The sequence below is a fragment of the Lagopus muta genome, chromosome 9 (assembly GCF_023343835.1).
Source record: "Lagopus muta isolate bLagMut1 chromosome 9, bLagMut1 primary, whole genome shotgun sequence".
In the NCBI taxonomy this organism is placed as follows: Eukaryota; Metazoa; Chordata; class Aves; order Galliformes; family Phasianidae; genus Lagopus; species Lagopus muta.
Genome location: NC_064441.1, coordinates 15,860,670 through 15,877,568, shown reverse-complemented (window position 1 = coordinate 15,877,568; position 16,899 = coordinate 15,860,670). Strand labels below are relative to the sequence as shown.

Sequence of the window (16,899 nt, the reverse complement as noted above, 5' to 3'; positions counted from 1 at the left end):
GGAAGAGATAATCTGCCTGAGGAGTGAATGGCTTTGTAAATTATAATGTTTGCAGTCGGGGAATAGGTAGGAAGTGTTACCTGTGCTGCATATTTTAAATCTGAGTTGCTGGTATGCATTTTAAGTGCGACTTGTTTCCCTAAAGTGTGATAAATAAAGCCTTTGTCTATAGTAGATTGAAGTTGGTGTTTGTGACGATTACTGTTTTGTGTAGTCTTTTTAATCCAGGAATGTTTACGACTCTTGCTGAAGTCTATTCCATGCATAGATAAATATATAGTGCTGTGTATGTAATTTTTTTCAACTCCAAATGGTGGAACTGGTGGTACGAGCTGCTGAGTCTGACTGCTGCAGCGCCTTGGTTGTGCTGTGCTTAGGCATGAACCAGGACCAGCCTGCTGCGTGTTGTAACAGGGTTTGTTTTAACTTAATGTGGTGGGCCTGGACTCTCCAAGGTGATACAGTGCAGTGGTAGGTGAGCAAAAGGATTTGTTTATTTGTGTATATTACAAAACACAACTGAAGAAGCAGGGAATATCTTTTGTAATCGACATATGTAATTGGGATTTTCCACTTTTAGATCTTGCAGTTGCCTGTGACAGCTCCTGTTGAGTAAAATGAGACAGGAACATATTGTATCAGTTGATGTACCTGTGCCTGCCATAATAAAAAGTTGTGTAAGGTTTCTTTTTTCTTATTAATTTATGCTTTTATTGTAGTGCAACTGCTGTAAGCAGATCAATTAGTAAACACATTCCTGCAAGGATTTTATTTCTCATTCAACAAAAGTTTGCTTCTAAACCAAAAGGGCGTAACAGCATTAGTGTAAGAAGTGTATCAGGCCAAATCACTGCTTATGCACTAAGCAGATCAGTGCTGAGCACTGCCGTGTGCTGCCCCAAACTCAGCAGTGGGTGTGCTGGTTGCCTCTTCCTGGGCTGCTGGAAGAAACCCATGGTCTTACTCTTTGCTGCTCTGTGCCTGTTTCATGGAATAGCTTTACATATAAATAGAACTGCTGTTGGGTGTGTGCAGGAATGTTTGCTTCTGCGCTTTTTCTGTATAAATGATTTTGCATAAATGAAAAGCTTTCTCCTCCAGTGCTTAGTTTCATCTGCCAACTTTCTTGCATGTTTGCTCAGGGTTTGAACACCCCAACTGCATTAGAATGCGTGTGTGTTATCTGGGGGCCTGAATGTTTACAGCTAACCTGCTGTGTAGGCTGCTGACTTACAGATGTTTCACATATTTCATGTTTCTATTTGTCAGTGACTTACTTAAGAACAGTATGTGGGCATTGTAAAGGCAGTGGGTGCTCTCTCAGTGTATTGGCTCTCACCAATATTTACTAAACCTACTTAGGATCCCGTTCTTGTCTACTTTGCCTTCCCTGCCCCTAAATGTTGAGTTTATTTAACCTCTTCCTGTGAGTAGCTGTATTAAGAGAGTGATGACCACAAATCATCATTTCAAGGACATCTTCAAACAAACCTTACAAGATTTCAATGAGAAGAAATGAGTCTCAACTGATCTGTAGGCAAGAAAATGTATTTGGAAAATCTTGGTTTTTTTAATCTACAAAAAGTAGCATTTGAGGCAGAAAAGCTACGTTTTTGTAAACGTTAATTTTTAAAAGAATCCGTTTGAAATAGACCTTTTGTTGCAATGAAGCCTTAACACAATTAATGATTTGCAATTCAAAGAAATGAACTCCAAACGCGGGGTTTTGTGCAAGGCTTTGAATAAGCCACAAAAAAAAGAGCTTAAGATCAGACCTTGGTGCATTTATTTTTTTTTTTCCCCCAAAGAAAGTGGAAAAGCCTTTCTCATTCTGAATTGGGAATAAAGCTGTTTGAATATCAGCAAAATCAAAGGGAAAGCTGCTGTTCTAGAAGGTCTCAGTGCCTCCCTAAGCAAAGAGCCATGCAACCTACAGTGAATGTTTCTGGACAGCTTGCTTGTTTTTCAGATAGGGACTTTCTTTGGAGAAGAATTTTCCAAAAGGTATTAAGTCAGTTGTCTTTATTTCTTGCTTGTCACAGAGTTTGGTTAAATTCCTTTTCTACTGCGTAGCCACAAATAACGTCTTCAGCTTTATAAGGAAAAAGTGTCTTCTCCTGTCTGCCCTGAGATGGGCCAGACACAATTCCCATGGTGTGTTACTTCCTGAAAAACGGGTGAACTTCTGTCTGCTCAACTCAGAATTCAGCATGAAGACGTCACGTTCTGTGCTGCTATCAACAGCACCATAATTTTTCTGGACAACAGCAGCTTATTGTCTGGCACGTGGTTATTTCCATTTAAGTATCCTTCAGTGACAGCCTAAGAACATAAGTCTCTTCAAACGATTATTGAATTTGCCCTTTAGCCTACTTAAGATTTTTTTTTATCGTTGCTTGTTTTGCCTTTGATCTTAAAAATAATTTGTGTGTGTATGTGTATATATATACATACACTGTTCCATTTTAGGTTTTAAACTCCTTTCCCTCTCTGCTGCTTGCTCCACTAAGTATCTACAAGGAAGGACTCCTATGCTGGAGTTAATACTAGTCTCTGGGTGCTTTGCAGAAATACTTTTGCTTGGAGTTCTGAAAAACTGAATGATCTGGAGAAAGATGGAATTGATCTCATTCATCACATTTAGGATTGTGGATCGATTACAAAAGGATGTACAAGTCTAATGCTTGTGATAAAGTGAGGTGTCTTTCCATTACTAAGTTGTATCTTTTATGATACAAACTTTTTTTTCTACTAACTTTCTTTTTATTAGGGTTTTTGAAGTTGGTGGGTGTTTGTAAGACAGCAAAACTGGTATGGGATTGGCATTGTGGCCTGTGAACGGGCACTTGGTTCATTTAGTAAGAGCAGTCAAATCTGTGCATCTTGTGCACACACCAGTATTAGTTTTCTGACTTATGTTATTGCTCTTCATGTAGTTGTATCGATACATTTGAAGTTAACTGAATGATATGTAATTATAGTTAGACTGCTTTGCTTTTATGGGCAAAACTATTTTTGTAATGGGCAGCTCATTCTCTGTTGCAGAAATTCATCTTCAACCATTATGACAATTGTCTTTGATTTGCCACAGTAATTTTAATTAATTCTGTTGATTGTGTGGATCTTCTGGATAGACAGACTAATTTATTTACTGTGCATTAGAGCACGTTAGGGCATTGCATCATTGAATTCATTAGATATGATAAACTGTGCTTAAAAAAAAAAAAGTATATGGAGTATAGAGGTGTTGTAAGGACACCTTCTTGCACAATCTCTTCCTAGTGCTGTTGGTAGGATTTGGGCTGATCAGTGGTTGGGTGACCAGCGATCAGGTTTCCCTCATGCAAAATGGTTAATGTGACTTGTTTTCTTATGTTCTGTATGGAGGTCGGATGCTTACAGTAGAAGGATGTGCAGACTGCTGTTCAGATATACGTGCAGGTTTCTAATGTGATCGGAGAGAGTCTTTTGAAATTGTGAATGAGTTGTGTTTGTGCTGAAACCTTACGTGGTTATATGTGTAATTTATGAAGAAAAAAAAAAAAAAGAACTCAAGTCTTGAATTCCATAACAATTGTGTTTGTACTGTTTAACATCCAAAGAAATGCAAATACCAACAGTGCTGCAGCCTGTTAAATGCAGCAGAAGAATGTTTCCTCAGTATGGGTGGCTGGCGGTGTTTGTGATGGGGGATTAAGGCTCCTGGCCTGATTTCTGCATAGAGGCCTACTTCTGATACGTATTGTAATGCATGTTTGCAAACATTCTCTCTCAAATACAGTTTACTGTTAACTTTTCGTTTCTTTTTTTGCAGATCTTTCTGGATCCCTGTCTGATTGCTCCATGGTCTCAAACTCTCCCCTGTAACTGTCTCAAGGAGCCAAAATGAAGTTGAAGCATAACATCAACCCCATTCTTCTGCAGTTTATAAACTTTATTATCTTGGTGTATACGGTTGTAACGTACATTCCTTGGTACATATTTTCAGGCTCAAGGCAGGCTATAGCAAAATCCAAGCAGGTTAAGGCTAGACCTGTGAATAACAGGCCTGGGGGTGCATACAGGTCTGTTAACAGTCTGCACTGCTTAGCTTCAGTTCTATATCCTGGCTGTGATACACTTGACAAAGTTTTTAAGTATGCTAAAACTAAATATAAGGACAAAAAGCTGTTAGGAACGCGGGAAATCCTGAAGGAGGAAGATGAAATCCAGCCATCAGGAAAGGTTTTCAAAAAGGTAAGGGTTTTTGCAGTCTGCCTTTTGAGAACTTTTTATTCCATGTATTTACTTCCTCTTGGAACATTTCTGGTCCAGCAGAGCAAGTTGGGAGGAGGAAAAGATAGGTGCTGCCTTTTATTTACTTATTTACTTCAAGTAGTTGGCTGGTGTAAGTGGCTTAAAGTTCCTATTGTAGGTAAGCAAAAAATATTTCCCTTTGTCTTCTTCAAAATCATAATTAAAAGGAGTAAAGAAAAGTAGTCAATTTTCAGTGAGGTTAACCGTAAATTAAGAGTTTACAGTTTTACCCTGCATGTTCAGGTCTTTAATGGAATTTTTGCTTGAAAAAGGATTGCCCAGACTTTAATTGCAAAACTTTTATTTTCTCTGCCTTCTTTAAGGTGATTTTTTTCTGCTAATCTGTAATCGTAGTGCAGAGAGGGAGGTTTAATTTTAGTGTAAAACTGCTGTTTCAAGAGACTGAGGTTTTTGTAGTCTTTAAAGTTCAGGGTTTGTGTTGCTTTGCTGGTAGTTGATTTATGTTTGAATACAGGCATTTAAAAATGTAGTTTTCCCTAAAGAAGTGAACCAGAATACACATGTGCAAAGAAGGGTTTGAGTCCTTTGCTTCAATGTCCGATGTTATTAATTGCGTGCACTTTTGGGACTATTTTTGGTTAAGGTTGGTTTTCCTGCAGAAGAAAAAGTTACATCTGTAATAAAGGGGTCCTTAAACAATGCTTATTTTAAATTCTGATATAGTAATAAATCAGTTAATATCACAATGGTTGGCAAAAATGTAGTTGTGTTGAAGCCTTTACAGATTTGTTAGTGAAACTTCCTCCCAGTCATTAATTTTTCCCTGAGTTCAGAAATGCACTTTTTTTTTTCTTTTTGAGAAAAGGGTTCATAGTATCGTTTTTGATTCATGCTTTGATGCCCTGTAAAGAAGCAGAAAGGAGTTGGTGTTCTGCAAAGTAAAGGCTTCTGGGCACAGATCAGAATTTTTTCTGCCTGTGTTCAGTGCTCTGTTCTTCAAATATAATTGGTAGCACAAGGCTTAAGATCTTATGAGTTTTAGCCTTTCCTATTATGCAAACAACATACTCTGAATACTGGAAGGTTGAAGAATGTTGATGTTGACCTACTTAAATTACTTATTTTTTCAGCCTTTAGATTAGAAATTACCTAAGCTAGGTAATTCTATCTAAGCTTGACACAACAGTCCCTTATGATGGTTGATTGCCATGCTTGCCTTGACCCTGTTCTGTTCCAAGTTGTGGAATTAGCAAGTAGCTTTATTTTTTTCTCCATTAGGAAGACAATATTTCTTATTACCTCATAGCACATTTTAGCAAGTGAATAAATGTGAAAATTGTACAAGGTGTCTTTGAATGTCAGGGTTCTTCTCCTTTGATTTTGGTCTTTCATACCATGCATCTCTTCACTGCCCAGGTCCTCTTAGTGAAAGTTAAGGCTAAGGTTTATTTGGTACAGCTTTTTAAATAGGTGCATGGCACTTCTCAGTTCTTATGTGTAGAGCATGTAATTCATGTACCTTCTGGGAGCTGCAAAACTTGTTGATTATTTTTTCCCTTCCAGAAATTGAATGGAGTGGTGGCAATGGCTTATGTGCCTATCTGAGGTCATCTGTACGTCAGTGGCAACTCTGAATGTAGATCGTGGATCTGTGTACTGAATTGCATTGCCTGTTAGAAGATGGCTTTCTGATTTGCAGATTGCATTGGGCTAAGTTAGCCTAAGTAATTTATCGACTAAAGACATATCCCCTCAAATTAAAACAAAGCTTCTGATTCTTAACAGAACTAAGTGTATGTCCACTTTAAGCTAGAATTATTTAAAGCTAGATTTACATCTTTAAGTTTGTGTGTGCTCTTAATTTAGAGAGCAGTGATATCCAAGATAATCTGTACTGTTTTTGGAACTTTGTATTTTATATTATTGTTTGAAAGATCTATTCCAAAGAAGCAGAAATTCATAGACTTTAGGTAAAAACAATCAAACAAAACAAGCAGCAGAACAACAAAGATAAATAGTGTGAGTTTAGACACTGGGTCATTATGGTGGCAGGTGTTTAATACAGAATCCATGCTCTTCCTCACTTTATTAAAAATAAATAAATAAATAAAAATGAGGCTAGAGAGATGAGCAGTGAAGTACAAGAGGAGCCTTTCCTTGCAGCAGGGGAGTGCTGCAGTGCTCAGGGTGCCTGGTGCAGAAACCTGCTGCATGGGGCTGCAGGAAGGTTCTGGCTGTGATGGGCAGAACGAGGGTAGCTTATGATGATGAAAAACACCGTAGGTGCTCCTAGGTAATCAGTATTTTAGGGAGTGTGTGGTTCTTCATTTTTATTGCTGTTTCCAAAAATGTTCAGCTTCAAATTGTAGTTGAGATTCTTTGAGGCTTCTGAGCTGTTTGTCAGCAGACTGCAAATGGTCGGTGAGGTTGGGCAGTTCCATGACTGTGTGCCCTCTGTGCCTTTCAGAACGTTTTGTGGCACCTTCATGCTAATATATATATATATATATAAAATATATTCAATATATATATTGAATAGAGCTGCCCTACAATCCAGGTTAAAAAAAATGTTCAGCAAATACTTATTCGTTGGTAATTTGATAAATTTCCCAATATTAATTCAGTAGTGGTATTAAATATTTTCCAGCATTAAAGGGTAAGATTGAAGTATTTTTATTAACTTGCAGGTTGAATCTGGTTAAAAGCTGATGCACTAGAGGGCAGTGTCTTTCTACTTGTGCACTATTCTAAGGAAACATTGAGAGGTGCTGTCTCTTCTGGTTTCGTGTTTGGTTTTACATGTCTGTTTAATCGGTTCTGAATAATCTTGGCTCCTTGGCCCTTCTCTTGCAAACTCCCAGATAGTTACTTTCTTGGCATGTGTCAGTAGTGAGAGCAGGGAGAGGTTCTGAAAGCTGCAAAGTAAGGTGTGTGGGTGAATGTTCAGAAGATTATGGCACTTACCATCGGCCTTAACAGCTCTTTACAGTAGCAACTTTACACAAAAAGGGCCAAGGAAGGAGATGTGTTTGAAGATGAGTACTCAAACATCAGGAAGGGTGTGTGAAACCCAAAGCTGTGCTGCATCCTGCAGAGGAAGCATGCAGGGAAGAAAAAGGGAATGTATACAAAAGAGGTATGTTAATGATGGAGGGAGAGGATAGCAGAGAGACTCTGGGTGTGGGGAGGGAATGAACATGGGAATTCAAATACATAGAAGGCAGTAGCAAAAGTAAAACCCCATATAGCCTGATAGAGAAAAGTCTTAATGACTCAGACTCACTAGTGTTCTCCAGAAATGCAGCTTCCAGGATGTTATTTCCTTTCTGCAGGTTGTCTCCTGTTTCAGGAAAGCAAAGCACATATAGGGCCTTTTTTCACTGCTTTGTATCAAACTGGCTTAAACAGTGAGGATAAGTTATTTAAGAAACTGAAAGTTGCTTAAAGAAGGAGAAAGAATCACAAGTGTTATTCAGAAAGATCAGGTTTGTTTGTTTTCTTTTTTCAACTTTGGCAAGTTATACCACGGGTGGTGAAAAAGACCAAAGGCTGTTGATTTACTGGTTGGAAAAGCTACCAGAAGTGGTAACAAGAACCTGCTGCTTTTTCCTGTTATTATTTAAGAGCAGCATTCTGATACACTTCTGTAAGTAGAGAATGGTGGTAGAAAGGGTGTTGCTTTAAATTGCTTTGTACTGATGAGTTCTGTTGAGACTTTCCAAGGTGTTTAGGGCGGAAAAAACTTTCTCAAGCTGAAATTGAAATTTGAAATAATTGAAGTTTTAATGGATAGGAAAATGTGTGTGGTTTTTTTTGTTTGTTTTTGAAACATTAAAATGTTCCCATTCCAGAAGCCCTTTGGTGTGTTAAAGTGGCTGGCATGCCAGGTCCCAGTCATTGGCGTGTTAGCAGCGAGTCGGTGCCCAGGCACTGTGCCCGTGGGGTTGCCAGCAGCCACGCATGGCCAGGCAGCATCCTGCAGTGGTTCTCTGCTAGGACAGCAGGGGAGTTGCTGGTGATCCTCCTTCAGTAAGGGTTTTGGTTCTGGGGCAGCCTACTTGTCTGTGAGGCTGTTTCTGTAAACAAGATGGGGAATCTTGAGCAGATGTGTGTGAAATCTGTTCATTTTTCGGTGGTAGTGCTGTTGTTGGCAAGTATTGGTTTTTTGTTTTGATAAATGATATTTTCTAATGAAAATGCTTTGGAAGTTTCCAAGCATCTTTCTGTGTGTGCCCCGAGTGTTGTTTCCCTAGATGTAGGCATTAATGAGGAGTATGGATTAAGGCTGTAGTGAGTACAACTCAGCAGAAAATTTCAGCAGCTTGAAAAAGTGTGTTGATAAAAGAAATGTATTGGAATTTTGTTTTCTTTCTGTTAAAATTCAAGCGAGCTTTTCATTTTGCTAGGAAGTCTGGAAATACAGCCTTGTTAGAAATGTGGTTACACGTCCAAGTTAGATGTTCCAATCTGTAACCTCAAAACTTAGATAAATCTGAAAAACAGAATGGGGCAATGGGGGAAAAGTTTGCTTATCTGATTTTGTTTTGTAGTGTTTGTGTGCATTTATTATTAATGCTCTCTAGCCAAAGGAAAGGTCGAAAATACTTGACCAATGAAAATGGTGGTGTTCAAAATTGGCAGGGTGCTTGTAGCTAGATAAGAAAGGTAGACTGAAAATAGACTGAAAATGCAATACTAAATGTCTTTGTATTGCATCTACGTGTGAAAATTTCTAGGATATCCTCTAAATAACCTGTTACTTGGTGAGAAAATGGCACTGCAAGGTACAAGCAGACACAAAGGAACCTGCTAGGTACTGAACTGTAAATTCAAATCCAATTTTACTGTGCACCAACTTTCCATACGGAAGGAAAGTGTGGTTGCTTAACTTTTTCCACATGGCTTTTCAGTGCTGAGGCTTGCCAATAGTTTCCCATCTTCAGTCCCACTGCTGTTTGGCAGTAAAACATGGCAGTAAGATTGTTCCTCTTCCCCTGACGTTTGTTTTAGAACAAACAAAGGGAATGGAATTTCATAATTTGTGTCAGAACCCACGGATACAGTGCTTTCTGGATTCCAGTTTGTTAGTCTTCCATACGATCAAACACCCATTTATTGTATTTGTGTAGGAGAATCTTAGTCCAAATGTCTAAGAAAGCAAATGCACAGAAAGACTTGTATTAGCCAGAACTTGTCACACTCTATTTGAGGAAAAAGCTTTGTGAAACCAAAGGCATTTGGGTCAGATAATCACAGCCTTTCTTAGGGCTTCTGAACTGCAAAATACAGTGGGAATTGTGTGTCCTCCTATTGTGAAAACCAAAACAGGCGGTGATGTGCAAGGAGATGTGGAAGCTCCAACACAAATACTGCAACAGCTGCTGTAATTTTTGGCAAGAATATTTTCATTATTAATAAACCGGTGTTACAATTTAAACAGCTTCGGACATCTGCAGCTTATTCACATGGGTAAGGTTGCAGAGGACATATGTTAAGGCTTTTTGTTTTTTAAATTGAATTTATTATTCTTGTTAGGTCATCCTTGGCAAGTACACCTGGCTTTCATATGAAGATGTGTACATCAAAGCTGTTAATTTTGGAAATGGCTTAGCAGTGTTGGGTCAGCAACCAAAGACAAACATTGCTATCTTCTGTGAGACTAGAGCTGAATGGATGATTGCAGCACAAGCCTGCTTTATGTGCAACTATCAGCGTAAGTATGAATCTTTCCTAAAGATTTAATTTCTTTTGGTCTAAGAGGATAGAGTGAAAATAAACCTCTCTCTTCACTGTACACACTAAGAGAAGTTTATATAGGACACTGAGGATTTTTTCCCCCTATAAAAAATAATAATAATGCTGTGTAAGAAAGAGATTGTAATTTGTAGTTACTTTGCTGAATTGAGAAACCTGTAGCATTTGCAGCTGGGTTATGGTGTCAGTAAATATATCTTGCTCAATGAATTTCTGAGAGAGATTTATTTTCTTCTAATCTCAAATCAGTACATATTCTCAAGTTCATGAAAACAAACAAACAAAAATCGCACATGAATTCATTGACTCAATTTAAGGAGTTGACGTCAAAGTTTAAGCTGTGCAAGTTTTTCTGGATATTTGGCAGTTCTTCAGTTGTGATTTTAGTTAGTTTATTGTATTGTTATCTCTAAAAGCGAAAATGAATGGGTGAGTCTTGAACTTATTTTGGAGAGCTCTTTCTAATTAAAAAGCTTCTTAGTAACTCCTCTTCCCAGGTATAAGGTACTCCTCAGTTCAAACATTAAGCTGAGCTTAATATTAATAATGAGCTTAAAATATTAATAATGAGCTTAATATTAATATTTAGTATATTTTCTCATTTTGCTTTTTGTTTGCTCACAGCTTTCTCATAGCCTGTTTTGTCATTTAGTGCATTCTAATTTAACTGGAATGCTTATCTGAGACTTTGCTCAAGAGCAGCCTGGTGTCTCTCTTTTACTTTTCTCCCATGTTTAGTTTTGGCAAACTGTTTAAAGTCAGTCTCTCTCTCATTGATGGTATCTGCATTAATAACCCCTAGTTCCCGATCCGTTAGTCCTCTGCTGTTTCATTGCTGAGACCACTAACAGTGGGCAAAGCAGAGTCTGTTCAGGGAGGAAGAGGCAGAATAGGACAGACTGGCTGGAGCTGTCCTTGCACAGCTTCACTTTGCAGCACCATACAGAGAGGGGTGCAAAGCCACTCTGCTCCCTTCTCCTTGCTTCAGTCACGTGAGAGGCCACGGCAGTGTCTGAGTTCCACCAGTGGCACAAAGCCTGCTGCATGCTGCAACGTGGCCTGAGCCTCAGTGCAGGGTTTTGCATAGGACCACTGAGTTTCTTGTTAAGAAATCTATTGAGTACTGAACTTGTTTGGTCTGGGGATTATTGGCCATTTCATCAGCGTGACTTAATGTGTCCTACACCTAACGGTAAGTCTGTGGTGGGGACATCCTCAGGGGCGCATTCCTTATTTTCACAAAGGGCACTCTAAAAGCTGTAGTTCCCCATGGGCCTAGGCCTCTTCTTGCCCATGCCATGTTTGTTCTTCCTTTATAAGTACCAGGTCATAAAAGCCAGATGTGCAGAAACTTCTGGTTTAGTACCTAGTTACAGAAAAGGAGTGTATCACACAGACTTCTCTCAGATTTTGGAAGCAAACCTAACATAATTGTTTAAAATGATCCCTCTGTGCTATAAATATCAGTTTGTTTATTTGATTAAACCACAGAGTTATGAATCCGTAGCAGTTCTCACGCGGTTCTGTGTGATTACCTTCTGTGTTGAGATACCAAAATAAGTCCAAAGGAGGGCTGTCAAGATGGTGGAGTGGTTGGAAGACGTGGCATAGGAGGAGAGGCTGATAGGAAAACATCTGTTCAGCATTTTATCCCATTCTACTGCTCAGTTCCTTTTATTACTTTTGGGATCTGCTAGATTCCTAGTGGTCATCCTGGGAATAAAATACAAAGGCTTGCATCAGTTATCTTCACATTGGAAGTGAAGTACGCTTATAAATACTAGGAGGATTTTGTGATTTGGGAAAAAGGAATCTGAGATAGTGAGTGCATGGATGTTGCGTGTAGAATGTTACGCATATGTTTTTGATTTGGTTATATTAGTGTTCTAAATTCCTGTGTTGAGACGTGCTTCAGCACACTGTCTGATGTGATGTTTAGCATCTGAGCTGTGTGTCATCTTACGTGAACTTGGCTGACTTTTCTATTGGCAGATGATAATATCATGCAGTGTTCACGTAATCATTTTGCTCAATTTGAATGAATTATAGATTCATTCTAGATTCATTATAGACTTCAGTTTTTGTTGAAGTTATAGTGTGGCAAGGCATTACTAAATTACTTAAATTAACACCTCTTAGTTTTCAGATACCACGTCAGCTAACTGCAGCCGCTCTGGTAGCGTGGCATTCTTTGAATGTGGAATGTGTTAAACCTGATGGTAGGTGCACAGCATTCACATTAACAGACCAGGTTCACAGGCCTTGTACTTGGTATTAGAGAGGAGCCTTTTGTACTTCAGAATTAGTGAGATTCATTCCTATGTATTGCCCATACAAGTGGCTTGATGATAAGAAATACTGTGTGTTCTTGATTGTCATATTTACGTCTTTTTGAAACTATGTAAGTCTTGTATTTGCCAGAGTAGAGTGGGATTGGTAGTTGAAAAATAGGGAGGGGGGTAAAAAAAAAAAAAAAAAGATTTTCTACTTTTCTACTGGTGTATCCTCTCTTCAACTGTAAAGAGTTGTTCAGTGGTGTGAGCAGATGCAACAGCTGGTGTGTATAATCAAATAAAGAAGTAAATAGGAAAGGTCATGGTTTTGTTTTTCAGTTATACTTTCCTGAAACTTGAGCAGAAGTGTTTTTGTCAGAATTGGTTTTGCTGAAGCCTGTAAAGGTATACTTTACTTTTTCTTTCTGAGGTGTGATGGGTTCAGCAGTCTAGTTAGGTTGAAATAAATGGTGAAAAAATCCTATTGCTTTAGGACAAGATTCTGTATGATTAGCTGGCAAAAGTAGTGTTACTGCTTTTTTTTTTTTCTTTTTCAGATTAGATTGTTTTCTGTAGCAGAAATTGTAAGATCCCCTTTGCATTTAATACTCAGTTTTATTATTGTACGTGAAAAGATGAACACAAAAGATAATCCTGCTTTGGTCTGTCTTCAAGGGAAAAACAGGAGGGATGGGAAGGGAATACTGGAACCACTTTCAGAATGCCTGAAAATGTTTTAGGTGCCAGTGCAGAGAAGTGACTCAGTCACCACTTGGTTTGTTTCTCCTTGTGACATCAGTACTCCATCTTAAGTACTCCAACTTATAAGTGGTGTACCTCTGTTTTTTTCCCTTGATGCATTTGTTCTGTGGATGAGTAATTATGTAAATGGTTATTTCAGAGGTTTATACTTTTCTTTCCAAGCAGCACAGCATCTCCGTTGTGCTTGTTGGCCTGGGGAGGCTGAATTTCTGCGAGATGTTTATATAACAGGGGTCACCGAAGTAAGGAGGGAGAGCTCGTGGGAACTAGTGGAGGCACTCTGCTGGACTTTGCTCCCACCAAATTAAAGAAAACACAGTGCATGTGTGTTTGCCCTGCAACAGTTCTGAACTACGATAGGCTGTTTGAACAAGGAAAAAATAAATAGAGGTCAACTATTTACTTCTCTGTGTAAGAAATGCCTGGTTCTGAGTTCTTCCTTACTGTGCTGTACTGAGTGAGTAACTCCATACAAAAGAAATACAAAAGAAAGTCAGATACTTCATGTTATGAAACTTAGAGCACTGATGTTGCTGTAATTAATAATTGTGATATCTGATTCTATAACATTTTTGAAATGTGAGCTATACTAAATTGTTGTACCTCTGTTTAGTGTTATGCTTGGGGGAAAAAGACATTACCTTGTTTGTTTGTTTTCTTGAGAGCCATTCCTCTCTTCCTTTTAGAGCTGCCTTTCCTCCCAGATCTCTTCCTTCCTTGTCTCGTGCAGTTCCCATAAAAGTGGCAGGAAATGAAATTGGGTTTTTTTAAAATAGTCAGTGTGAAATAAATGTGGATTAATCCTCCATCACTGATGAGCTGCCCTTACATACAGGAGACAGTTTTTTCCAATAGTCAATTTCCAAAGTATTTAATTTTCTTGTTATTCTGTGTTGTCATGATGTCAGTTCAGTGTCTAGTGATTGTGGTGGTTATTAAATTGATTATTATTTATTTGTATTTATTAAATTGATGGGAGAATTTGATAGTCTCAGACATAATACTGAATGTAGGTATTAATCTGCTGATAATTTCTTATTAGCATTCGGTCTAGGCTAGTGACAACACTTCTGAAAAGAGGAGCCAAGTAAATATTTGCAGTTTCTTTCTTGTGTGCAAGACAACTGTTTAAACAATGGATTTATTGAGTACAGATGCATGATTAAAAACCATGAAGATACAATAGTAGATCTAGAATAGGATAATATGGTTTTAATATGTGTAACTAGAGCTTGAGGAGTAGTAAAGTCACATATGCATTACTTATTCTTTATTCCCACTCTAATTGAAAATTATGCTGTATTTAAATCATGTCATATGTATTTTTAAAGCACAAAACTATACCATCTTTGTAATAGCTGACAAATACTTTGCCTAACTTAGAGCAGGTTAATCTCAGCCATTTATTGTAAACTGTACTTGAAAGTGTAAAGATTCACCAGTTTCTTTTTTTTTGTTCCAGTTGTTACTCTGTACGCTACCCTAGGAGGTGCAGCAATAGTACATGGGCTAAATGAAACAGAGGTGACCACCATCATTACTAGTAAAGAGCTGATGCAAACAAAATTGAAGGTCAGAAAGTGTTATTTGTATCTTTTTTCCAGTATATCTGTTCATTATTGTTAAAAGGTTTGGTAGGTGTATGATGAAATGATGAATTACCATTCTGTAGCGCAAAGACTTCTTATAGAGTGAGGTCTTTGTATCTGTCTTCATATTCATAAAAAATGATAGCTTTTGGATTCAGGCTCCAGGATGACTTCTGAGAGCAGGATGAACTGTCTGTGCTATTGAAGAGCTGCAGTCCTGTCTGAAACAGCACCTCCACAAGAACTGTGTTTTCTGGGTGAACTTAGAGCCTATAAAATCAACTGTTGAAGGAAGAGGGAGGAACAGAAAAATGTATAAACTGTATATGAATAACTGTATGTGATTATACTCCTGCTTTATTCGTGGATGTTTTCCCAGCAGAGAATTGATGACTTACATCTCCAGATTGGTGCTTGAAGAGTCAGAGCTGTTTTGTAGTGCAAAGAAAGCCTATAAAACATTAGTATAGCTTTTTTTAATTAAAAAAAAAAATCCCTCAAAATGTATTTTGTATTTAACTTTATGATTTCATTTAAACCAGTAAATCCTTGCAATCCATTAAGAATAGTTCAGAGTCTTAATGTCATGCTTCAACCAGCAGGGGTTCTAGGTGCCTTGTTTCAAACGCCAGTGTGCTGCATCGGTTTCTTAGCTGTTTTCATAAGGAGGACTTCTAAGATTTGATTGCTCCTTTCTCTGTAAGCTTTGATTTTTGAGGGTACGACTGAGTCAGTGTCAGCTACTTACTGTGGCATGTCAGTTGGCCAACTGCTGTGGAATCTACAGGCCGGCAGGACACACAGCTTAGGTAACTTATCCCTGTGTTGTTACTGCCAGGCCAACAGGCTTATGAAACAAATGCCACATGGTAACTTTGTGATGGTTTGTTTGTTTGGCAAAGCCCTGAGTTCAGGATACCTGCTGTTTTTTGAGACCTTACCGACTCAGGTGGAACAGGTGGAACTATGTTTTTGTATGAGTTAAGCTACAGTGTATGTGAGGAAGTGGATCTTTCATGTAGGGCAGTTGTTTAATTAAAAAATTGTGCACTATTGCTGCATTTTGAATGAGAATTTTCCAAACTTTGTATTTCTTTCTCTTAAATTACTGGAATGATACTGTATATAGTGCAAGCTGGCATAAATAATCATTGTAAGAAAACAAATTTCTTCTGCTAGAGAGTTCTGTCGTCTTTCTTTAGAACTTTGTAGCTATTTTAGAATTCATAGTTAGCTTGAAATACTTAACCAGTACTTAAGCATTTTCTGTGTTTTTGGCTTGGTGCCAGTTATTTCAGATAGCACAGTAATCAAGTGGTGACCTAAGTATTATTGTGAGCTCCATGATGCCCAGGACCTTTTCTTCTGGTGTTCTGTGAGAGTGGATAGTCAATCTCTGCTAATCTTCGTAGTCTTAAGTGTGTGCTTCTCTTGAAATAAGACCCTGATTAATAAATTGTTGGAGAAATGTTTGGACTTACAAATGGAAAATTCAATTAGTCCTGCAAATCTGAATGTGGAAAGCTTCAACCTTTGCAGCCATGTAAGCTAGACAAGTTTATGCTCTGTATTTTAAATCCTCAAATATTTTATGCCTTTTTTTTTTTTTAATGTATGCAGTAGATAACTTTTTCTCTTGTTTGCTCAAACCTCACGATTGACGTGTGAATTTCTACAGGCAATTGTTTCTCAAATTCCACGGCTGCGACATATTATTACAGTGGATGGCAAACCAACAACGTGGTCAGAATTTCCCAAGGGTGTCATTGTTCACACTATGGCTTCTGTGCAAGCTATGGGAGCCAAGGCAGACAGTGGTAGGTTACCTTTTCTTTCTGTTTAGTTCATCTGTCCTAATTTGATCCTACTTGGTTTACTGTTAAGTAAACTTGGAAAAATTGCAGGTCTCAGAAAACTGTGCAGTTAATAAAATGCATTTAATAAAAATGGTCTTTTCCCCAAGCAAGCACCACACATGCTGAAGAAAAATATTTAGGATAAGCATTTAGGCCAGGGCAGAAACTTAAAGCACATTCGTATGGTCAGTTGTATTTGGGAACAGGTTATTTAAGCCACACAGGGAAAATTATTCTGCGTTTTATAGCAGAAAGCATCAGTAAATTGCTACCATGAAATTTTGTGAATCTGACAAATACGAAAATGTAAAATGGTTGCCTAAATCTGATAGAACTTGGTCACTTCTATTATATTTCTGAAAGTATCAATCTACAATCTTGATTTCTTGAGATCTATTTCTGACCTTC

General features: G+C 38.1%; 1 protein-coding gene across 2 annotated transcripts in view; it reads left to right on the top strand.

Moving 5' to 3' along the window:
* ACSL3 (acyl-CoA synthetase long chain family member 3) overlaps nt 1-16,899 on the top strand; it is a 43,544-nt gene that overhangs the window by 13,237 nt on the left and 13,408 nt on the right. For both annotated transcript variants that reach the window (XM_048955611.1, XM_048955610.1), the window contains exons 2-5: nt 3,815-4,236; nt 9,793-9,970; nt 14,509-14,618; nt 16,314-16,452. In XM_048955611.1, coding sequence (XP_048811568.1) covers nt 3,886-4,236; nt 9,793-9,970; nt 14,509-14,618; nt 16,314-16,452 — 778 coding nt within the window. In that variant the 5' untranslated portion in view covers nt 3,815-3,885. The remainder of the gene's footprint in view (nt 1-3,814; nt 4,237-9,792; nt 9,971-14,508; nt 14,619-16,313; nt 16,453-16,899) is intronic.